Here is a 25,027-nt window from a genome sequence, read left to right on the forward strand (position 1 = left end):
CTGCAATAACACCTTCAAATGGAAACTTTTTGATCAGTGCTTGTATTAGTTGTAGTCCATTGATAAACAACCAAGAGGGCAGAGTTTGCAACATGGTCATGGAGATGGAGTGGTAGTACCGTGACCAGCACAATAGCAATCAGCATAGCTGAGAACTGCATTGTTGGCAGTATTATCAGAGCTTCTGCTGTAGAAAGCGGAATGACTTACACATAATGGCTTTATTTGTTGGGAAACCAGTGTATAAATTGCCAGGACATATTTAGTGTGCCCAAAGTATACAAAAGGAAAAACAGTTATGGTCAAATATTGAGAACGTCCTCAGTCCGACATGCCCCGAGCACAATTTATGGCTTGAAACAGGCAGTTTTGAAAGCACTTTCATCTATTGTAACAAAAAGTAACAGTCAAATACTAATAAGGGTGTTGGAATGCAAACAGTTTGAAATACGACAAAACTGAATAAGCAGTTCATGAAGTGCACATTAGTTGCTTTAGCTCCGAAATACGGTTTGACAGGATTTTTTTCATTTATTTATTTTTTTTTTTTAAATGATCTGAATATCAATATCTGCTGATTATGTCTTTCAAAACTGAGAAAGAAAAGAAAATGAGGGAACGTCAAATGCAGTTACAGATGAAATAGAAAAAAAGAATTTAGAGAAGAGTGGCACGAAGAGCAATGTAAATGGTAATTACTTGCAGGTCCAAAGGAGAGGGATTGTGGAGGGAGGGGAGTGGGGAGGGGTGGGGGTAAGGATGGCATGCATTTTTTCACTTATAAACACTGCTTGATCACAATGTCTGGGTTCAAAAGACTATGGCATATGGTGGGCAGCTCGTATTTTACTTATTCCTTACTTATTTGTTACAAAGTTTTTTTCTTGGCAATACTGATACAGGTGTTTAAGGTTAATATATAGGAAATGTTATGCTGTTACATGCCAACATTTATTCACTTGTCACCTGTTTCACAATACTGCATATAATTTACAGTAAGACACTAGATTTTATGACTAGTTTGTATTCCCAATTTATTCTCACACTTTATGAAAACTTTCACTGTCTTCAGAATGATATTTTCACTCTGCAGCGGAGTGTGCGCTGATTTGAAACTTCCTGGCAGATTAAAAGTGTGTGCCGGACCAAGCCTAAAACTAGGGACTTTGAGTCTCGGTCTGGCACATAGTTTTAATCTGCCAATCCGGCACACAGTTTTAATCTGCCAGGAAGTTTCTTTCACTGTCTTGTTTAATTCATCCTTTCGGAGCCATATTAAAATATAGCATTTTGCCTTCCTCAAAAATCTGCTGCCCTGTGTGATGGCTTGATCTGTCGTCCCCCCTACAAGCAGGCCCTGGAGTTGACAACTAATCAGTGTTAGCCATAAAAAAACACACTAACAAATATAAAATTAAATTTTTGGGTGAAATCTCTAAGGTTTTTGAAAACTGGTGTAAGAGAAGGAAATGGATTGTCCCTACTGCTGTTCAATTGCGTACTAGCAAAGGTAACCAAGGAATGGAGGAAAAGAACAGAAGAAGAAGGACTTTAAAAAGCACAACTGGAAGAAAAGGGGATAATATGAGTACTGCTTGTTTGGCCTTTGCAGACAGTCTTGCATTCCTGGCTACAATGCAGATAAATCTCCTACATGACACAGCTTCAATATCTTTTGATATCCATATCTTTTGAAAAAGCAGAGTATATGACAAATGTGTTGGAGGCACCAAAATACATGGAAACTGATTATGGATGAAATAAAAAAAGAGTACAAAATTTAAATATTTAGGTGAAATAATACAACAAAAAAATGCTTTGGACAAAGAAACTAACTTAGCAAGCACAAAGAAATTGGAGGTGGCTATTAACTTAACAAAAAATCTGTATAGCAAGGAATTTATTTCCATAAACGCACAACTGTGATGTTACAACATTGTCATTAGATCAGAATGCTTTTATGCTTCAGAACACCTTTCATTAAATACAGCCAAACAATTAGGGAAATAGAAGGAAGGGAAAATAATCAGGAAAATCTTGGGACCAACATATGAAACTGGGAAATGCAAATTAAGTAGTAATACAGAAATTTATGAAAAAGTAGAATGAACATTAAACACGATGAGGAAGAAAAGAGTTGTGTTCTATGGACACCTAGAAAGACTAGATGAAAACAAAATAACAAAAAGTATTTTTAACTTTTTTTGACAGAAACTCAAAAACATCAATGATCGGGATCAAAGGAGTTAAAACAGACCTGAGGGAAATGTAAATAAAGCAGGAAGAAATAAGTAAAAGACAAAAGTACCAAACAAAGTAAAAAGTTTCAAAGGCTTCCAGGAGAGAACAAAGAAAAATGACCGGCATAATAGAGACAGAAGAAAAAAGAGAAAAACATTTGGAAAGCGTGAAAAACTACTTGAAAGAAAGAAGACATATGTTATTTGATGTCGTCCTTAGTAGGCCAAACCAATAATAATAATAATAATAATAATAATAATAATACACACTTTCATTTGATGTACAAGTTAAAAGAATCAGTACATTTTTTTTAAAGAAAACATTACATATAATCAAAAATGGAAATGTTAAATCTGGAAGATGCCAGAATATGTTTGGCATAGGTTTTTATTCTGTTATTGCTTCTAATAGTAAGACCATTCCAAACAGAGGATCACAGATTAAAGTCTACTGTGCTACACATGCGAACAAAGTTGACACTTGGCGTGGTGCCTGATGTGAGCGATCGCAAAGGCATTTCCCATTTGCGTCCCTCCCATCAGCCACCGTGCCAAGTGTCAACTTTGTATGCGCGAACAATAATGCCTCTTCATATGAAGGTATTCTAGTTTTTCCAACCACTGGTCCACCAGCACACAAAAATCTTACACTAAGTTTAGTTACTGTTCTAGTAACATGGTAACAAAACACAAGGGACATATTGCACAAAAGTGGGTGTCTCATGAAGATGATACAACCATATTTCTAAGTTCTAACTCCTTCTGCTTATCCAACCGACTAACAGATTTGTTTCCCATTAGATAATAACGAAGTGGTTTCTTAGCCCACTCTGCACCAACAGAATCAATACCAATTCTGTGTGTTTTAACAAAAAGCTCACTTTCTGATATTTTACGACTTTCATTATCTTCCTCAATCCACATCCCTTCCCACAGACTTAAATCTTTCATGTTGCAAGTATGACGATCAATATTCATGCTAATACACAACTTCCCTGGACCATTACATAGTTCATGTGGTTTCAGATTATTGTTTTGCAATGACATTTTTACACTTCCATCGTTTTTTCTTTTCCTACTTTGCTGTCGCTGGAGACACATGTAATTCAATCCTTCAATTGGTTCCAATGCTCTTATAAGAACAGCAGCCCCATCCCCTAAAATAAAGCAACAAAAATAAGTAGGCAATTCAACAATGTCACAGGTACAGAGGTAAATGACATAATTATCAGACAGTTTCTCATACAATATAAAAATAACAAAAACAATTCCAATTTATAATTAAGCTGACAAGTCGAGAATTGAAAACTACTGACCAACCTCAATCTCACCTGCAGTTTTTATGGCGATTGTGAAAGTTATCTACATTAGACTAGAGAAATTTCTTAGTCAACACAATCTGTTTCAGAATCAGAATGGTTTTATGAAAAATAAGTCAACTTCAGTAACTGCAGCACAATTACTTGGCAAAATAATAACTGCCAGAGTGAAAAGGGAATATCTTATTGAAGTATTCCTTGATTTCAGAAAAAAACATCTGATTGTGTTAACATCACTGTATTACTTGACAAGCTATGGAATGTGAACACAATCTAATGTTTCAGAACTAGAATGGCTTCGAAAAAAGTAAGTCAACTTCAGTGGCTGCCGCATCTCGTGGTCGTGCGGTAGTGTTCTCGCTTCCCACGCCCGGGTTCCCGGGTTTGATTCCCGGCGGGGTCAGGGATTTTCTCTGCCTCGTGATGGCTGGGTGTTGTGTGCTGTCCTTAGGTTAGTTAGGTTTAAGTAGTTCTAAGTTCTAGGGGACTGATGACCATAGATGTTAAGTCCCATAGTGCTCAGAGCCATTTTTCAGTGGCTGCAGCATAATTAATTGGCAAAATAATAACTGCCAGGGTGAAAAGGAAGTATCTTATTGAAATATTCCTTGATTTTAGAAAAAAAATCACTGTTAACATCAATGTATTACTTGATAAGCTATGGAATGTGGGGGTTAGAGAAACTAGCTACAAATTTATAATAATCATACATGAGCAATACAGAAACAATATTTGTGTAGACAGCCTAAACACATTTTGCAACAGTGTTATCAATGAAATAATTTAGTATTTCAATGAAAGCCATCTAATATTTTACAAAGACTGCAATAATGGAATTCAAAATAAAGAAACAGAGAAATTATTTACAGGAAACAAAATTGTGAGAAAGTAAAACTGGACAAAAACCTTGGGAATCATGATCCAGGACAATCTGAAGAGGGACAAATTTCCAAAACTGAGTGTGTTTGTCATTTAAAAGTAATAAGGCTTACCAAAAATAGTGATAACAAACTTAACATGTAACCAGCAATAACATCATACTAAAATAAAGTCAAAACATCACACAAATAGGCACAGAGCAACCTTACATAAAATTAAAAAAAAAAAAAAAAAAAAAAATGTACTCCGGGCTAAGCTGTAGCAAGTCAATGTCCTACTTAGAAATCTCACAGACTGCCCCACTACCAAATTGAAAGATCACCTTGAACAAATTCTGACTTAAAATATATTTCATTCTCCAAATGAGTTATTTGTCTTCATACAAAATAAATAAAAATGTTATTTCTTGCAGATACTTCAGCTTCATAATATTAAGTAAGTCACAGCACACCTGAGATAATTGGAAAAAACTGTTATCACTGTTCTTATAAATTAACAAAAGTGAAATATTTAGCAATATTAAAAATGTAAAACGTATAATTAACTCAAAATTGTAATATTCCACCTGCATATATATCACAGCCCTACTTCGATAAACTGCAGTTCGTATATCCTAAACTTCGGTATCCTTACCTGGTGTATTCAGAAGAAAAAGCTGTACGATGTCCTGAAACTTTATTGTTACTGATTATTTGATGTAGAATAAAGTAGGAGTAGTAGATATTTGCTCTGCTAGGTGGTGAGAGCTGCATATCTGATGAGTCAGTGTGCAGAGTGGCATTCAGCCGGGAAGACGTGTTGCGTGTCAACAGTGGTCATACTCTGTGTTTGGTGTGCGGTGATTTTATGATGGATCCTCAAACAGGATGGGTGGATGGGAACTACTTTGAAGGTGATGGTGACCATTAGTCCAAAGGTAAGTTTTTCAACAGATGGCAGCACCAGTCCCAAAAATTTTGGAGAGCACCTCGAATTGTACAAAAGATAATGATGAAGACCCTCCACCCACCCACCCACACACACACACACACACACACACACACACACACACACACACACACATCCTTTCTGCTTTGAAAGCATGGAATAAAACAAAAACAAATGGGAAGAGCTAGCAAAACACATACCTATTCAAAATTTTGAAAGCTACATCTCATTTATGCCCTCATCAGAAACAGGGGAAGCAATTTAGTGCCCTATCTTCAGCATAAAAACCGCTTGCAGTGAAAATATGGCACACTGTTCTAATAATGTCAAACTGGCCACAATCTGGAGCTTCTGAATGATGCATTAGGGACTCATGTGATAAACTGTAATACATTTTATGAATGTGAGACAGTATAATATTTTTTTCTTCTGAGTGAGTGCACAGAGAGATGCTGTAACTGAGTAGTTGTTTTAATTATTGTAAGTTTATTTTCATTAATATTCACATCCTTCCTATCACACTTGTCCACAACTGTACTCCTCACAAAAGACATTACTAACTGCAAGACAATTCACAGATTTGTTCACACAGTCAACATATTACCTCTGCATCCTGATAAAAGAAGCCAGGATTTGAAATAAAGGGACACATTCTGTTTTCTTCTTAATTCACAAATTTTGGATTTATATAAAATGGTGAAACCATGCTTGTACATTGCACATACCCTAAATGGGAAAAATGCACCCAGATACTCAATTTTGGGAAACAGAACTGTACTAACTGTGAGAACACAGTATCCTTCATCTATCCTTTCATATGTTCCACATAATGTCTGTTTGGTCTTTTTATTTAAAGAAATGCTTCACTGTAAGAACACTGAATTCAGGTGCTGAATTGTTATCACAAAACAGTAACAAATAAATTTTGGTTTAACTCTCTGCCAAGCTGCTGGTCATCTACATCTACATCTACACCTACATCTACATCTACTTCTACATCCATACTCCGCAAGCCACCTCACGGTGTGTGGTGGAGGGTACCTTGAGTACCTCTATCGGTTCTCCCTTCTATTCCAGTCTCATATTGTTTGTGGAAAGAAGGATTGTCGGTATGCCTCTGTGTGGGCTCTAATCTCTCTGATTTTATCCTCATGGTCTCTTCACGAGATATACATAGGAGGGAGCAATATACTGCTTGACTCCTTGGTGAAGGTATGTTCTCGAAACTTCAACAAAAGCCCGTACTGAGCTACTGAGCGTCTCTCCTGCAGAGTCTTCCACTGTAGTTTATCTATCATCTCCGTAACGCTTTTGCGATTACTAAATGATCCTGTAACGAAGTGCGCTGCTCTCCGTTGGATCTTCTCTATCCCTTCTATCAACCCTATCTGGTACAGATCCCACACTGCTGACCAGTATTCAAGCAGTGGGCGAACAAGTGTACTGTAACTTACTTCCTTTGTTTTTGGATTGCATTTCCTTAGGATTCTTCCAATGAATCTCAGTCCGGCAGCTGCTTTACCAACTTCTCTATCTCTTCTATCAACCCTATCTGGTACAGATCCCACACTGTTGAGCAGCATTCAAGCAGTGGGCGAACAAGTGTACTGTAACTTACTTCCTTTGTTTTTGGATTGCATTTCCTTAGGATTCTTCCAATGAATCTCAGTCTGGCATCTGCTTTACCAACGATCAACTTTATATGATCATTCCATTTTAAATCACTCCTAATGCATACTCCCAGATAATTTATGGAATTAACTGCTTCCATTTGCTGACCTGCTATTGCCATTCCCTGCACCATGTGTCAATTCGCTGCAGATCCTCCTGCATTTCAGTACAATTTTCCATTGTTACAAGCTCTCGATATACCACAGCATCATCCGGAAAAAGCCTCAGTGAACTTCCGATGTCATCCACAAGGTCATTTATGTATATTGTGAATAGCAACGGTCCTACGACACTCCCCTGTGGCACACCTTAAATCACTCTTACTTTGGAAGACTTCTCTCCATTGAGAATGACATGCTGCGTTCTGTTATCTAGGAACTCCTCAATCCAATCACACAATTGGTCTGATAGTCCATATGCTCTTACTTTGTTCATTAAACAACTGTGGGGAACTGTATCAAACGCCTTGCGGAAGTCAAGAAACACAGCATCTACCTGGGAACCTGTGTCTACGGCCCTCTGAGTCTCATGGACTAATAGCGTGAGCTGGGTTTCACATGATCATCTTTTTCGAAACCCATGCTGATTCCTACAGAGTAGATTTCTAGTCTCCAGAAAAGTCATTATACTCGAACATAATACGTGTTCCAAAATTCTACAACTGATTGACGTTAGAGATATAGGTCTATAGTTCTGCACATCTGTTCAACGTCCCTTCTTGAAAACGGGGATTACCTGTGCCCTTTTCCAATCCTTTGGAATGCTACGCTCTTCTAGAGACCTACGGTACACCGTTGCAAGAAGGGGGGCAAGTTCCTTCGCGTACTCTGTGTAAAATCGAACTGGTATCCCATCAGGTCCAGCGGCCTTTCCTCTTTTGAGCGATTTTAATTGTTTCTCTATCACTCTGTCGTCTATTTCGATATCTACCATTTTGTCATCTGTGTGACAGTCTAGAGAAGGAACTACAGTGCAGTCTTCCTCTGTGAAACAGCTTTGGAGAAAGACATTTAGTATTTCGGCCTTTAGTCTGTCATCCTGTGTTTCAGTACCATTTTGGTCACAGAGTGTCTGGACATTTTGTTTTGATCCACCTACTGCTTTGACATAAGACCAAAATTTCTTAGGATTTTCTGCCAAGTCAGTACATAGAACTTTACTTTCAAATTCATTGAACGCCTCTCGCATAGCCCTCCTCACACTACATTTCGCTTTGCATAATTTTTGTTTGTCTGCAAGGCTTTGGCTATGTTTATGTTTGTTGTGAAGTTCCCTTTGCTTCTGCAGCAGTTTTCTAACTCGGTTGTTGTACCACGGTGGCGCTTTTCCATCTCTTACAATCTTGCTTGGCACATACTCATCTAATGCATATTGTACGATGGTTTTGAACTTTGTCTACTGATCCTCAACACTATCTGTACTTGAGACAAAACTTTCGTGTTGAGCTGTCAAGTACTCTGCAATCTGCTTTTTGTCACTTTTGCTAAACATAAAAATCTTCCTACCTTTTTTAATATTTCTATTTACGGCTGAAATCATCGATGCAGTAACCGCTTTATGATCGCTGATTCCCTGTTCTGCATTAAATGTTTCAAATACTTCGGGTCTGTTTGTCACCAGAAGGTCTAATATGTTTTCGCCACGAGTCGGTTCTCTGTTTAACTGCTCAAGGTAGTTTTCAGATAAAGCACTTAAAAAAATTTCACTGGATTCTTTGTCCCTGCCACCTGTTATGAACGTTTGAGTCTCCCAATCTATATCCGGCAAATTAAAATCTCCACCCAGAACTATAACATGGTGGGGAATTCTACTCGAAATATTTTCCAAATTAAACTTCAAGTGCTCAGCCACAACAGCTGCTGAGCCAGGGGGCCTATAGAATACATCCAATTACCATGTCTGAGCCTGCTTTAACCGTGATCTTCACCCAAATTATTTCACATTTCGGATCTCCGTCAATTTCCTTCGATACTATTGCACTTCTTATTGCTATGAGTACGCCTCCCTCTTCACTGTCCAGCCTGTCTCTGCAGTATACATTCCAATCTGAGTTTAGGATTTCATTACTGTTTACATCTGGTTTCAGCCAACTTTCTGTCCCTAGTACTATGTGGGCATTGTGACCATTTATTAATGAGAGCAGTTCTGGGACCTTTCTATAGATGCTCCTGCAGTTTACTATTAGCAGATTAATATTGTTATTTCCTGTTGCATTTTGCCTACTCCTACCTTGCCGCGTCCCAGGAGGTGTCTTGTCGGGCCTAGGGAGGGAATTCTCTAACCTAAAAAACCCACATGCGCACTCCACACGTACTCCGCTACCCTTGTAGCCACTTCCTGCGTGTAGTGCACGCCTGACCTATTCAGGGGGACCCTACATTTCTCCACCCGATAGCGGAGGTCGAGAAATTTGCACCCCAGATCTCCGCAGAATCGTCTGAGCCTCTGGTTTAAGCCTTCCACTCGGCTCCAAACCAGGGGACTGCGATGAGTTCTGGGAACGATACTACAAATAGTTAGCTCAGATTCCACCGCACGAGCGAGGCTTTCTGCCTTCACCAGTTTTCAGTTTCTGACTCAGAATAAACACTGAGTCTTTCATCTCTCATGCTGATGCATCTAGAGTCTTTCTTGAGGTTGCCGACTATGTGAAAAATCACATGATGAAACATCTGGGCTGTATGGAGACTGGGGCAGTGTTTTCCAACCAAATCGTTGAAGCATAGACTTTACTCGATTGGCAATGTGGGGGCGGGCATTATCTTGCAACATGATGATTCCATCCAAAAGAATTCCTGGGCACTTTGACTTTATGGAACATCACAGTTTCTGCAAAGTGTCTTCATAGAATTGGACATTGATTTTGTTCCACGCTTGAGGAACTGGACGAGCAGAAGGCCCCTGAGTCGAAGAAGAGTATTATCATAACTGCCGATTCCTTGACTTGTGCCATGGATATGTTGGCAAAAATACGTGTTTAAAGCCAGCGATAGGCATAAAATGGCATCTGAAATTGTGCTGAATACCTTCTTGGAAAATTATTTCAAACAACCAGCTCAGAAGCCCACTCAAGGACTAAATGGTTGTGAAAACATATTTGACCTCTTTGCAAGAAATAATCCTGACCAAGAAAGGAGCATCATGAAAGATACTGGACTTACTGACCATAAAGTTGGTGTAGCTAGACTGAATACCACAATATCCAAACGTACCAAAAATAAAAGCAAAATATATCTGTTTTAAACAGCAGATAAACATTCGTTGGACACCTTGTTAAGAGACAGTCTCCACACCATCCAGTCTGACTATGTAAGCATAGATCAGATAAGGTTTAAATTCAAATAAATACTATTGAAGGAAACTGAGAGCTATATACCAAATAAATTAATATGAGACGCTACTCATCCCCCATGGTACACAAAACAGTTCAGAACACTACTGCAGGAGCAATAAAAAAAAGCATAACAAATTTAAAAGAATGCAAAATCTCCTAGACAAGACAACGTTTTACACAAGCTCAAAATTTAGCACAAACTTCCATGTGAGATTCTTTTAATAGTTTCCACAACAAAAACTCTCTCTCGAAATCAGGTAGAAAACCCAAAGAGATTCTGGTTACACATAAAGTACACCACTGGTAAGAAGCAATCAATATCTTCACTGTGTAATAACAATGGTGATGTTATTGATGAAAGCACCACTAAAACAAAGCTACTAAACACAGTTTTCTGAAATTCCTTCACAAAAGATGATGAAGTAAATACTCCAGAATTCAAATCAAGAACAACTGTCAACATGAGTAATTTAGGAGTAGATATTCTCATTGTAGTGAAGTAGCTTAAAATACTTACAAAAAGCAAGGCTTCCAGGCCTTATTGTGTACCAGTCAGGTTCCATTCAGAGAATGCTGATACAATAGCACTATACTTGGCAATCATATACAAATGCTCACTTATAGAAAGATTCATACGCAAGTTGCACTAGTCACATCAATACCCAAGAAAGGAAATACGAGCAATCTGCTGAATTATAGACCTATATGACTAACATTGATATGCAATAGGATTCTGGATGTATACTGTACTTGAACATTATGAATCATCTCAAAGAAAATAACTTATTGACAAATAGTCAACACAGATTCAGAAAATATCATTCTTGTGAAACACAATCAACACTTTATTCTCATGAAGTAATGAGTGCTATTGACAGGGGATGTCAAATTGATGGCATATTCTTAGATTTATAGAAGGCTTTTGACACCATTCTTCACAAGCGACTTCTAATTAAATTGAATACCTATGGAGTATTGTCTCAGTTGTGTAAATGTATTTGAGATTTCCTGTTAGAAATGTCACAGTTCATAGTAACTGATGGAATGTCATTGAGTAAAATAAAAGTAATATCTGGAATTCCCCAAGGAACTGTTATAGGCTTTCTGTTATTCCGTTTCTACACAAATGAAATAGGAGAAAATCTGAGCTGTTCTCTTACAGTGCTTGCAGATGATGTGAATTGTGGTTTACTTGTCTCATAGTGTACATAATCTAAATCATCTGATTCAGTTACAGGAGACACATCGAAATTGTGGTAAAATTTCCCCATAAACATAGAACAGCTGATGTTAACAAATGGAATAATAAGAATAATAATACAATTTTGATATAGATACACACACTAAAATTTAATACCCCTTGTTCAAATTATGTTTTTTCCTCTATGAATTCTTCTATTGAATAGTAGCATTTCTCCCATTTCTGTAACCTTGTTTTTCAAATTTCTAGCTTCATATTTAATTTGTTTTTGCTCATTAACTTAACATATATTGTCATCCCTCATATACTATGGAGTCTATGCATATAATATTCAATTGGTGTGTGGGTAGCATAAAATTATTTTTATTTCCAATGTTATATGGGTGGTTAAAATGGTTCTCCTCAAATAATTTTTGTCTGCTGTTTAGAAAGATTATAATTTCATAAATGTATATGCTGTCATTTACCATAATATAAAGTCATCAGATGACCAAAATGAACTGCAAAATGATTTAGACCAGATATGTGTATGGTGCAAAAAGTGGCAACTGACTCTAAATCACCGAGCGAGGTGGCGCAGTGGTTAGCACACTGGACTCGCATTCGGGAGGACGACGGTTCAATCCCGTCTCCGGCCATCCTGATTTAGGTTTTCCGTGATTTCCCTAAATCATTTCAGGCAAATGCCGGGATGGTTCCTTTGAAAGGGCACGGCCGATTTCCTTCCCCATCCTTCCCTAACCTGAGCTTGCGCTCCGTCTCTCATGACCTCATTGTCGACGGGACGTTAAACACCACTAACCTAACCTAACCTGACTCTAAATCATAAAAAGTGTGAAGTCATTCACATGAGCATGAAAAGGAATCCGCTAAATTTCACTTACATAATAAATTACACAAATCTAAAGGCTGTAAAATCAACTAAATACTTAGGAATTACAACTACGAATAACTTAAACTGGAACTATGAGATAGTTAATGTTGTTTGGAAAGCAAACCAAAGAATGTGATTTATTGGCAGAACACTTAGCAAATGTAACAGATCTACTAAAGAGACTGCTTCTGGAGTCCTCCTGTGCAGTGTGGGATCCACTTCATATAGGAAAGATGGAGGACAGGAGGACATTGAAAAAGTTCAAAGAAGGGCAGCTTGTTTTGTATTATCACAAAATAGGGAGATACTGCCACAGATATGATACATGAATTGGGGTGGCAGTCACTATAATAAAGGTGTTTTTCACTGTGGCAGGATCTTCTCATGAAATTTCAATCACCAACATCCTCCTCAGAGTGTGAAAATACTTTGTCAGTGCCCATCTACACAGAGAGAAATTATCATCATAATAAAATAAGAGAAATTAGAGTTTGCAGAGAAAGATTAAAGTATTCATTTTTCCCTACATGCTGTTTGAGAGTGGAATGATACAGAAGTATCTCGAAGGTCATTTGATGAGCCCCGTACAAGGCACTTAATTGTGAACTGCAGAGTAATTGTGTAACTGTAGCTGCAGATGTACTGGAAATTTTGTGAGCAGCTTTGGACTACTTTGGTGGGCTAGATATGGAATATTTCCACTATTGGCTTTGCTGTTTGCTCTCACACTGTTGGGTGGAATCACCCTGTTGTACAATAATGCCCATCCCCACACTGCCAATCGGACAAAGGGTATGTTCTATCAATTTTGTTGAGAAACTCTGCTGCATCCGCCGCACAGCCCGGATCTCTCACTGTGTGATTTTCACATCTTTAATGACCTGATGAAGGACTTGCATGGATGTTGGTTTCAGTAGGTCAGTGATGTGCAAAAGTGGTTGCAGTTGTGGATCTGTCAGTGGCCACCATTGTTCTATGAACCAGGAATTGATTGTCTCATCTACCAGTGCAATACAAGCTTGTAAGTGAGTGACCATTTGTAGCTGCATGGGTCATGGCCCATCGAACATAGGCCGGTGTGAGGTGGAGCACACACCATCAAGTTAAGTAGTGGTTTTGACTTTGTACATATGTACTGTTTGTGTTTTCCTTTTTTTTTCCTTTATAAATGCATAGCTATGGTGTTCTTTTAATCATTGACAAAGGTCTTCATAGGCACTTATGGGTTTTATTGTTGTTCTGAAGAAGGTGTAGTTATCAACGCCGAAACCTAGGTTAACACTAGGTGCTTTTTTCGCAATCGAGGCGGGTTTTTAGTTTTTTAATATATTAACCAACGATTGCTGACACGCTGCGATGTTGGAGGTTCTTATTTACCTTTGAAGTGAGAGGAACAAATCCTGTGGTCTTTATCAGAGCATTTCGAAATGTTTTACCTCATACCTGGGCGGAAGCCTAGAAAATTAGATTTGTTGTTCGATACACACAGGGTGACGTTCTACTATGGGCTACGGATATGGCGGAGCGTAGCCACGACTATGAACCGTTTGAGAGCGCCTTTCTGGATAAAGATTGGTCTGAGGCCATGCAAGAGAGCCTCACACATTAAGTATTCAACCCCTCTCCATTCAATAGCAAACATGGAAGTTTAAGGGGCTACTTTGAAAAATATTTGAATAAAACCAGATACTAGACGAATCCGGTATCTCAAGTAGATGTGCTGAAAATTTTAGGACCATCCACCTGCCCACATTAAGGAAAAACTCATTACCATTCCGGAACACAACACCAAATACTTTCTATCTGTACTGGACTCAACAGATTTGATATAAGAAGAGAGATCAGTACAACCCAAGCCTGTTAATATGCAGATAGTGCCACAGAAATTTACGGATCAACAAGTGAACAACAGATTCGTAGTACAACATGGATGGCAACCTTATCCCACAAAGACCTATGGTAATGGTAACGATAATCACAATGACAATGGCAAAATCCGTAAATCCTAGGGCGGGTATAAAAGAAATGGGCAAATATTTAACAAAAACAACTATAATGGGCAAGTATTGTATGGCCAGCATGTACAATATGTACAGACACAACCTAGCAGCAATAATCAGCCGATCGCTTGGCAAACATGAAACAATACCAAACAGCCGAATAACACATAGACAGCATAATTCTGGCAGCAAAGAAAGCACATATGTCGAATAACATGCAAAGGCAAAGATAATTTCAGTTGAGAGCCTTTCAGGATACTAACTGGTGTAATCAAACACCAACAGTCCATTAGTAGAAGTTACGCCTAACCCAGAGACCTAGGCCACCGGGACTCCAGAAAACTTGAAATGATCATGGTAGGCCCCCATTCTGTGACCGGGAAGGAGAGTGGGGGTACAAGCTTGATTGACACTTGCTTCATCAGATACGATCAAGGTAGTGATGTGAAAAATGATCTGTATCAAAGTAATGAGGACACACAGCAAAATTTGACAAAGGGGAAAGTACAAGCTACTATTAAAGCCAAAATATTTGACCTCGATGTACCCATTGTGCTTGACACAGGTGCTACTACTAATCTGATGTCAAAGGGAATCTTTGAAGAACTGAAGAAATGTGGGTGTATACCCACACTACCAGTACAAAATTGTGAAAGTACAAACTGCGACTGGTCAGAAATCGAAAGGAGTCAAAAGACGAGGCGCATTCAAGTTCTAAGACCTCCGATTTTTTTTTCTAATTAACTACTCACCCGAAATTGATGAAACTGGCGTTACTTCTCGATGTAATCGCCCTGCAGACGTCCACATTTTTCACAACGCTGACGTCATGATTCCATGGCAGCGGCGAAGGCTTCTTTAGGAGTCTGTTTTGACCACTGGAAAATCACTGAGGCAATAGCAGCACGGCTGGTGAATGTGCGGCCACGGAGAGTGTCTTTCATTGTTGGAAAAAGCCAAAAGTCACTAGGAGCCAGGTCAGGTGAGTAGGGAGCATGAGGAATCACTTCAAAGTTGTTATCACGAAGAAACTGTTGCGTAACGTTAGCTCGATGTGCGGGTGCATTATCTTGGTGAAACAGCACACGCGCAGCCCTTCCCGGACGTTTTTGTTGCAGTGCAGGAAGGAATTTGTTCTTCAAAACATTTTCGTAGGATGCACCTGTTACCGTAGTGCCCTTTGGAACACAATGGGTAAGGATTACGCCCTCGCTGTCCCAGAACATGGACACCATCATTTTTTCAGCACTGGCGGTTACCCGAAATTTTTTTGGTGGCGGTGAATCTGTGTGCTTCCATTGAGCTGACTGGCGCTTTGTTTCTGGATTGAAAAATGGCATCCACGTCTCATCCATTGTCACAACTGACGAAAAGAAAGTCCCATTCATGCTGTCATTGCGCGTCAACATTGCTTGGCAACATGCCACACGGGCAGCCGTGTGGTCGTCCGTCAGCATTCGTGGCACCCACCTGGATGACACTTTTTGCATTTTCAGGTTGTCATGCAGGATTGTGTGCACAGAACCCACAGAAATGCCAATTCTGGAGGCGATCTGTTCAACAGTCATTCGGCGATCCCCCAAAACAATTCTCTCCACTTTCTCGATCATGTCGTCAGACCGGCTTGTGCGAGCCCGAGGTTGTTTCGGTTTGTTGTCACACGGTGTTCTGCCTTCATTAAACTGTCGCACCCACGAACGCACTTTCGACACATCCATAACTCCATCACCACATGTCTCCTTCAACTGTCGATGAATTTCAATTGATTTCACACCACGCAAATTCAGAAAACGAATGATTGCACGCTGTTCAAGTAAGGAAAACGTCGCCATTTTAAGCATTTAAAACAGTTCTCATTCTCGCCGCTGGCGGTAAAATTCCATCTGCCGTACGGTGCTGCCATCTCTGGGACGTATTGACAATGAACGCGGCCTCATTTTAAAACAATGCGCATGTTTCTATCTCTTTCCAGTCCGGAGAAAAAAAATCGGAGGCCTTAGAACTTGAATGCACCTCGTACAAGCTTTAATTCTCATCCAATTAGGTCAGTTTTCTGTACAGTGCATTGTTTTGATAGTGGAGAAATTACTTGTTGACTGTTTAATTGGTATGGATACAGTTAGGACATACCAAGTACAAACTGATAAAGGAAAAGGCCAATATCATTTCACTGTAAATAACCAATTATTTGCAATAGACCTAATCAGGGAAAGTACTGATAGACGTAAAACTGAAGTTACTCATGACTTTGAGGTTCAATTGGTAAATCCTGTAGTCACGTTTGTCAACACATACAATAACTAACAGTCCGCAGCAGAAGAGGTAAATATTGACACAATAAACAGAGTGGTAAGTGGATGAAAGTGCTTGTCTCAAGGACAGCAAGCAGAATTTAGGAAACTGATATTTGCTTATATCCATGTGTTTGAAAAAAGACCAAGTATCATTAAGAATTTTGTGTACACAATGGAAGTATATCCTCACAAAACTTTTTGTTCTACTTCATACCCTATACCATGAACAAAGAGGGAAGCAGTAAGAAAAGAGATTAACCTTCGTATGTGGAGGTAGGAGCTTCGAATGTCAAATGTTACTGTTTGGATTGAATGTAAGTTCAGGTGCATTTATCTCTGCCCTGGACAAGGTGCTACGACACGAACTTTTGAGTAAGGTAACAGTATATGTGGACGACCTTTTAGTTGGCACACCCTCATGGGTAGAACACTTATGATTAATTGAGCAAGTATTGAATTGCTTTTCCGAACATGGAATAACAGAAAAATTCCAAGAAATCTAGTTTCGGAAAAGAAAAGATAAAGTTTTTGGGACACACAATCTCTTCAGAAGGCATACTGCTAGATCCTAAAATACTTGACGCCATTAGGAACTGTCCTGTACCTCAAAACAAGAGACAATTAAAGGCATACTTAGGCCTAGTCTCATTTTTCAGGAAATTCATCCCTAACCAACTTATGAACAGTGATGCTTTTCTCAATCTTCTCTGGAAAAGCAGACCTTGTTTATGGGACAAGTAACGTCAACCCAGTTTCAAGAACATCAAGCAAGCCTTATTAAATGATAATATTCTATCTCAACCAGACATGAAGAAGGATGTTTGCTTATGCACTGATGCATGTTCTCAGGGTCTGGGTGCGTTTCTTTTTCAAATGGCAGAAGAAGAGGTAAAACTCACCCCTAAAGTAATTAGCTTTGCCAGCCGCATCTTATCCTATGCCGAACGTTCATATTCAGTTATGGAGTTGAAGGGTTTGGTTGTAATATGGTCCTTTCAAAAGTTTGAGTATCTCCTCTGAGGTAAACACACAAAAGTATACTGTGACCATCAGTCCCTATCATTTTTGTTAACTTGAAAATTGCTACACCAAGTGATGGCCAGGTGGTGTATGATCTTCAAGGATTTGCTTTTGAAATAGTGTACATAAAGGGAAACCAGAACATAATAGCTGATGCTCTTTCTCGACTACCACAAGGCTTAGAGGAATTTAACGATCTTTTAGAGCAGGAAGATTGAAATACGAGGTATGTTGATGAAGACAAAACACTCTGATCATACTATGCCCAAATGTGTAAACACATGGAGCCATTACAGCAAGTAGACACACGATGGAGTAAGGTAAGAGTGAAACTTATGCAAAACGGTGTTGAAGAGTTAAAAAGGTTTTTCACTATTCACAAAGGTGTTCTGTTACATAGGAACCATCATGAACAATAACAATGGCATGTGTGTTTGCCGGAGGAATATGTGGATGATTTTATCTTACACACACACACACACACACACACACAATACTTGGGGCCATTATGACACTGTTAAGTGCAATGACAAAATAGGTCAATATTGTTGTTTCCCCAACCTTACATGAAGATTCTACAGGTGGTAAGGAAGTGTGTTGTCTGCCAGAAAACAAAATATTCTAATATCTTCCAACAGATTGAACTACATACCACTGTGGTAGAAAACCTCTAGAAAAGGGGTCTGAAAACCTCTAGAAAAGGTGTCTGTGGATGTGGATAGACCCTATCCCAGAAGTAAGGTTGGTGTAAAGTATATAGTAGGTATGTATGATATTTTCAACAAATATGTAAAATTGTATGCTGTACAGAATGCTAAAGCCAGTTCAACTATAAGACGAATCAAAGGGCATTATTTTACAGGAGTAGGAAAATCAGAAGTCATGTTAACAGATAATGCCTCATATTTTGTTGGCTCCAACCAAATCGAACACATTATAATATTCAAATTTCATCCTGAAGCATCCCCCATAGAAAGGGTATTTAAGGAATTCAATAGGTTTCTCAGGCCCTATATGCCTCGTAAACATACCAAGTGGATTGAATATGTCACTCCCTTCTTACAAGTTGTTAACAACCTTTCCCATACATCAACTGGATTTACACCAAGTGAGATGAAATTCAGTTGCAAACAAGTAGACGAGTAGGAGAAATCTTTGTCGAAGATACCGATACATGAATTATCACTGGAGGATAAAATATGACATGCAGTAATGAACCTTAAAGCATGGGCTAAATACTGGAAAGGGAAGCTGAAATGTACAACACAATTTTATATACGCCAAGATGTATTACTTAGAACACATCCAAAATCCAGAAAAATTGGAAACCAGAACCATAAGTGGCAACTAATATGCACTGGACCTCACATAATTGCTAAAATCATCTACCTGGGAGCATATAGAATAGTAAACACGAACGTGGGCAAAGACAAGGGCCTTTAATCACACAGACTTGAAAATGTTTGTATACTGAAAGAAGGGGGAAAGTCACATTCTAGAATTTATGTTGTTAGTTGTGACGTTCTGTGTCTTAATGACCACTGGCTCACAAAAAATGAAAGCCAGTTGTACATTCCTGATGGCTACAAAATAGCACCTGTTTACTTTAAATCTATTATGAGGAAAGGAAGTGTAGGTATACTTGTAAGAGATTGTGTAAGACTTAAATTCAGTGTAATAGATATTAAGCATTTAACTCAAGAAGAAGAATTTGAAGCTGCTGCTGTTAAGTTCCCAGAATGCCTGGTTATTGTGATTTCCATATACTGACTCAAAAGTTACAGTGGACCCCACAGAAAAATTGTTATTGTTTCTACTCAGATATAAGACATATAAAATTCTTATCTTTGGAGTTATTAATATAGATGTGAATGTGCATAACTCTCAAACTACCCTCCTGTTAGATACATTGAGATCAATTAATTTCTTCTGTCTCAACAGTAAACCCACAAGACAAAATGCATGCCTAGATCTACATCTACATGATTACTCTGCAATTCACATTTAAGTGCTTGGCAGAGGGTTCATCAAACCACAATCATACTATCTCTCTACCATTCCACTCCCGAACAGCGCGCGGGAAAAACGAACACCTAAACCTTTCTGTTCGAGCTCTGATTTCTCTTATTTTATTTTGATGATCATTCTTACCTATGTAGGTTGGGCTCAACAAAATATTTTCGCATTCGGAAGAGAAAGTTGGCGACTGAAATTTTGTAAATAGATCTCGCCGTGACAAAAATGTCTTTGCTTTAATGACTTACATCCCAACTTGTGTATTATATCTGCCACACTCTCTTCCATCTTACGCGATGATACAAAACGAGCTGCCCTGTTTTGCTCCCTTTCGATGTCCTCCGTCAATCCCACCTGTTAAGGATCCCACACCGTGCAGCAATATTCTAACAGAGGATGAACGAGTGTAGTGTAAGCTGTCTCTTTAGTGGACTTGTTGCATCTTCTAAGTGTCCTGCCAATGAAACGCAACCTTTGGCTCGCCTTCCCCACAATATTATCTTTGTGGTCTTTCCAACTGAAGTTGTTTGTAATTTTAACACCCAGGTAATTAGTTGAATTGACAGCCTTGAGAATTGTACTATTTATCGAGTAATCAAATTCCAACGGATTTAATTTGGAACTCATGTGGATCACCTCACACTTTTCATTATTTAGCGTCAACTGCCACCTGCCACACCATACAGCAATCTTTTCTAAATCGCTTTGCAACTGATATTGGTCTTCAGATGACCTTACTAGACAGTAAATTACAGCATCATCTGCGAACAACCTAAGAGAACTGCTCAGATTGTCACCCAGGTCATTCATATAGATCAGGAACAGCAGAGGTCCCAGGACGCTTCCCTGGGGAACACCTGATATCACTTCAATTTTACTTGATTATTTGCCGTCTATTACTACAAACTGCGACCTTCCTGACAGGAAATCACGAATCCAGTTGCAGAACTGAGACGATACCCCATAGGTCCGCAGCTTGATTAGAAGTTGCTTGTGAGGAACGGTGTCAAAAGCTTTCCGGAAATCTAGAAATATGGAATCAACTTGAGATCCCCTGTCGATAGCGGCCATTACTTCGTGCGAATAAAGAGCTAGCTGTGTTGCACAAGAATGATGTTTTCTGAAACCACGCTGATTACGTATCAATAGATCGTTCCCTTCGAGGTGATTCATAATGTTTGAATACAATATATGCTCCAAAACCCTACTGCAAACCGACGTCAATGATATAGGTCTGTAGTTCGATGGATTACTCCTACTACCCTTCTTAAACACTGGTGCGACCTGCGCAATTTTCCAATCTGTAGGTACAGATCTATCGGTAAGCGAGCGGTTGTATATGATTGCTAAGTAGGGAGCTATTGTATCAGCGTAATCTGAAAGGAACCTAATCGCTATACAATCTCGACCTGAAGACTTGCCCGTATCAAGCAATTTGAGTTGCTTCGCAACCCCTAAGGTATCTACTTCTAAGAAACTCATGCTAGCAGCTGTTCGTGTTTCAAATTCTGGAATATTCCATTCGTCTTCCCTGGTGAAGGAATTTTGGAAAACTGCGTTCAATAACTCTGCTTTACCGGCACAGTCGTCGGTAACAGTACCATCGGCTTCGCAACCCCTAAGGTATCTGCTTCTAAGAAACTCATGCTAGCAGCTGTTCGTGTTTCAAATTCTGGAATATTCCATTCGTCTTCCCTGGTGAAGGAATTTTGGAAAACTGCGTTCAATAACTCTGCTTTAGCGGCACAGTCATCGGTAACAGTACCATCGGCAATGCGCAGCGAAGGTATTGACTGCGTCTTGCCGCTTGTGTACTTTACATACGACCAGAATTTCTTCGGATTTTCTACCAAATTTCGAGACAGTGTTTCGTTGTGGAACCTATTAAAGGCATCTCACATTGAAGTACTTGACAAATTTCACGCGTCTGTAAATTTTAGCCAATCTTCGGGATTTTGCGTTCTTCTGAACTTCGCGTGCTTTTTCCGTTGCCTCTGCAACAGCGTTTGGACCTGTTTTGTGTACCATGGGGGATCAGTTCCATCTTTTACCAATTTATGAGGTATGAATCTCTCAATTTCTGTTGCTACTATATCTTTGAATTTAAGCCACATCTCGTCTACATATGCATAGTCAGTTCGGAAGGAGTGGAGATTGTCTCTTAGGAAGGCTTCTAGTGACACTTTATCCGCTTTTTTAAATAAAATTATTTTGCGTTTGTTTCTGGTGGATTTGGAAGAAACGGTATTGAGTCTAGCTACAACGACCTTGTGATCACTAATCCATGTATCAGTCATGATGCTCTCTATTAGCTCTGGATTGTTTGCGGCTAAGAGGTCAAGTGTGGTTTCACAACCATTTACGAGGGTCAGTCAAAAAGTAATGCCTCCTATTTTTTTTCTACGTTTAATTGTCAGGAAATTTAAATGCAATTACATAGGTTGAAAACCACAACATTGAGGATTATTTTGTCATTTTTCAATGTAATCTCCGCCCATCTCTACAGTTTTGGTCCATCTTTGAACAAGGGCATGTATCCCAGCACGGTAAAAATCACAGCTCTGCTTCCTAAGCCATTGACGCACGGATGTTTTGACGGCCTCCTCATCTTCAAAATGAATCCCACGATGAGCTTCTTTTAGTGGCCCGAACAGATGGAAGTCTGATGGTGCCAGGTCAGGGCTGTATGGGGGATGAGGCAAAACTTCCCATCCAATTTTGACAATCTCGTCAGAGGTGTGACGACTGGTGTGTGGTCTTGCATTGTCATGCAAAAGAAGAACATCTGCCATTGATTTTGTTGGGCGAACTCGCTGAAGACGTGCTTTAAGTTTGTTGAGGGTTGTGACGTATTGAACAGAATTTATTGTGCATCCCTGCTCCAAAAAATCAACCAGAATCACACCCTCTGTATCCCAGAAAACTGTTGCCATAACTTTCCCTGCCGATCGCACAGTTTTGAATTTTTTCTTCCTCGGCGAGCTTGTGTGACGCCACTCCATTGACTGCCTCTTTGATTCGGGTTCAAAAAAATGCACCCATGTTTCGTCCCCGGTCACAATTTTTTTCAGAAACTCATCTCCCTCCAAACGGAAGCGCTGCAAGTGTTGGGAGGCTATTGTTTTCCTTGCCTCTTTATTCTGATCGGTTAACATTCTTGGAACCCACCGTGCACAAACTTTTGAGTACCCCAATTGTTTAATAATCGTGATCACACTGCCTTTACTAAGAGAAATAATGCGACACACTTCATCTGCAGTCACCCGACGGTCACCACGAATGATGTCATCAACTTGCTGAATGTTGTGTGGAGTCACTGCACTCACCGGCCTGCCGCTCCGCTTTTCGTCAGTCAACGGTGTTTGCCCTTCAGCTTCCTTACAACGACGAACCCATCGTCTAACAGTGCTGACATCCACTGTCACAACACCATACACCTTCTTCAGTCTTTCATGAATGCGTATGGGCGTTTCACCCTCTGCATTCAAGAATTCAATCACACAACGCTGTCTCAAACGAACATCGATGTCGGCCATCTTACAAACTTCTGCTGTGCTGCCACCTGTTGACACAGAAAGTTACTACTGCAGTGGATTGCAGAAGAAGGTTTGAGGAATGGCGCCAAATTCAAATTTTTCACTTAACTTAATTTCTTTAAGTAGAAAAAAAATGGGAGGCATTACTTTTTGACCGACCCTCGTACAATTCGTGTGGGTTCGTGGACTAACTGCTCGAAATAATTTTCGGAGAAAGCATTTCGGACAATCTCGGAAGATGTTTTCTGCCTACCACCAGTTTTGAACAAGTACTTTTGCCAACATATCAAGGGAAGGTTGAAGTACCCACCAACTATAACCGTATGAGTGGGGTATTTATTTGTTACGAGACTCAAATTTTCTCTGAACTGTTCAGAAACTATATCATCGGAGTCTGGGGGTTGGTAGAAGGAGCCAATTATTAACTTAGTTCGGCTGTTAAGTATAACCTCCACCCATACCAATTCGCACGAAGTATCTACTTCGACTTCACTACAAGATAAACCACTACTGACAGACACAAACACTCCACCACCAATTCTGCCTAATCTATCTTTCCTGAACACCATCTGAGACTTCGTAAAAATTTCTGCAGAACTTATTTCAGGCTGTAGCTATAACTATTTCAGCTTCTGTGCTTTCTATTAGCACTTGAAGCTCAGGGACTTTCCCAGCACAACTACAACAATTTACAACTACAATTCCGATTGTTCCTTGATCCAAGCACGTCCTGTATTTGCCATGCACCCTTTGAGATTGCAGCCCACCCTGTACTTTCCCGAGGTCTTCTAACCTAAAAAACCGCCCAGTCCACGCCACACAGCCTCCGCTACCAATGTAGCCGCCAGCTGAGTGTAGTGCACTCCTGACCTATTAAGCGGAACCCGAAACCCCACCACCCTATGGCGCAAGTCAAGGAATCTGCAGCCAACACGGTCGCAAAACCGTCTGAGCCTCTGATTCAGACCCTCCACCCGGCTCTGCACCAAAGATCCGCAGTCGGTTCTGTCAACGATGCTGCAGATGGTGAGCTCTGCCTTCATCTCGTAAGCAAGACTGGCAGCCTTCACCAAATCAGATAGCCACTGGAATCCAGAGAGAATTTCCTCATTAGTGCCGATATGTGCCACCACCTGCAGCTGGCTGCACCCTGTGCTCTTCATGGCATCCAGAAGGACCCTTTCCACATCAGGAATGACTCCACCCGGAATCCACACGGAGTGCACACCGGATTTCTTCCCCTCCTTAGCCGCCATATCCCTAAGGGGCACCATTACGCGCCAAACATTGGAGCTCCCAACTACCAATAAGCCCACCCTCTGCGATTGCCCGGACCTTGAAGGCTGAGAATCATCCTCTGAAACAGGGCAGGTAGCTGCATCTGGCTCAGCCGGAGACAGTACCTGAAACCTGTTTGTCAGACGCACCGGGGAGGCTTTCTGATCAGCCTCCAGGGACGTCTTTCGCTGCCTGCCATGCCTTGGAACGACCTCCCGATCAACCACAGGCTCCACTGCGGGCAGCAACCGGGGCAACCACAGTGGCAGGCCGATCTGGGGACAGACGGGACAAGGTTGACATCCCCATGATACCCAAGTCCAGCTCCCCACAGTGGTGCCCATTGGCAACAGCCTGCAGCTGTGAGCGAAGGGATGCCAACTCAGCCCTCATCCGAACACAGCAATCACAGTCCCTGTCCATTTTAATCGATGTTGA

General features: G+C 40.0%; 1 protein-coding gene across 1 annotated transcript in view; it reads right to left on the reverse strand.

Moving 5' to 3' along the window:
- Window positions 1-2,593: 2,593 nt before the first annotated feature.
- The window catches only part of LOC124777725 (probable DNA-3-methyladenine glycosylase), a 76,726-nt gene continuing 54,292 nt past the window's right edge, over window positions 2,594-25,027 (reverse strand). Inside the window, exon 3 of the mRNA XM_047253223.1 lies at window positions 2,594-3,397. Coding sequence (XP_047109179.1) covers window positions 2,961-3,397 — 437 coding nt within the window. The 3' untranslated portion in view covers window positions 2,594-2,960. The remainder of the gene's footprint in view (window positions 3,398-25,027) is intronic.

Source organism: Schistocerca piceifrons, chromosome 2 (assembly GCF_021461385.2).
Source record: "Schistocerca piceifrons isolate TAMUIC-IGC-003096 chromosome 2, iqSchPice1.1, whole genome shotgun sequence".
Lineage (NCBI taxonomy): Eukaryota > Metazoa > Arthropoda > Insecta > Orthoptera > Acrididae > Schistocerca > Schistocerca piceifrons.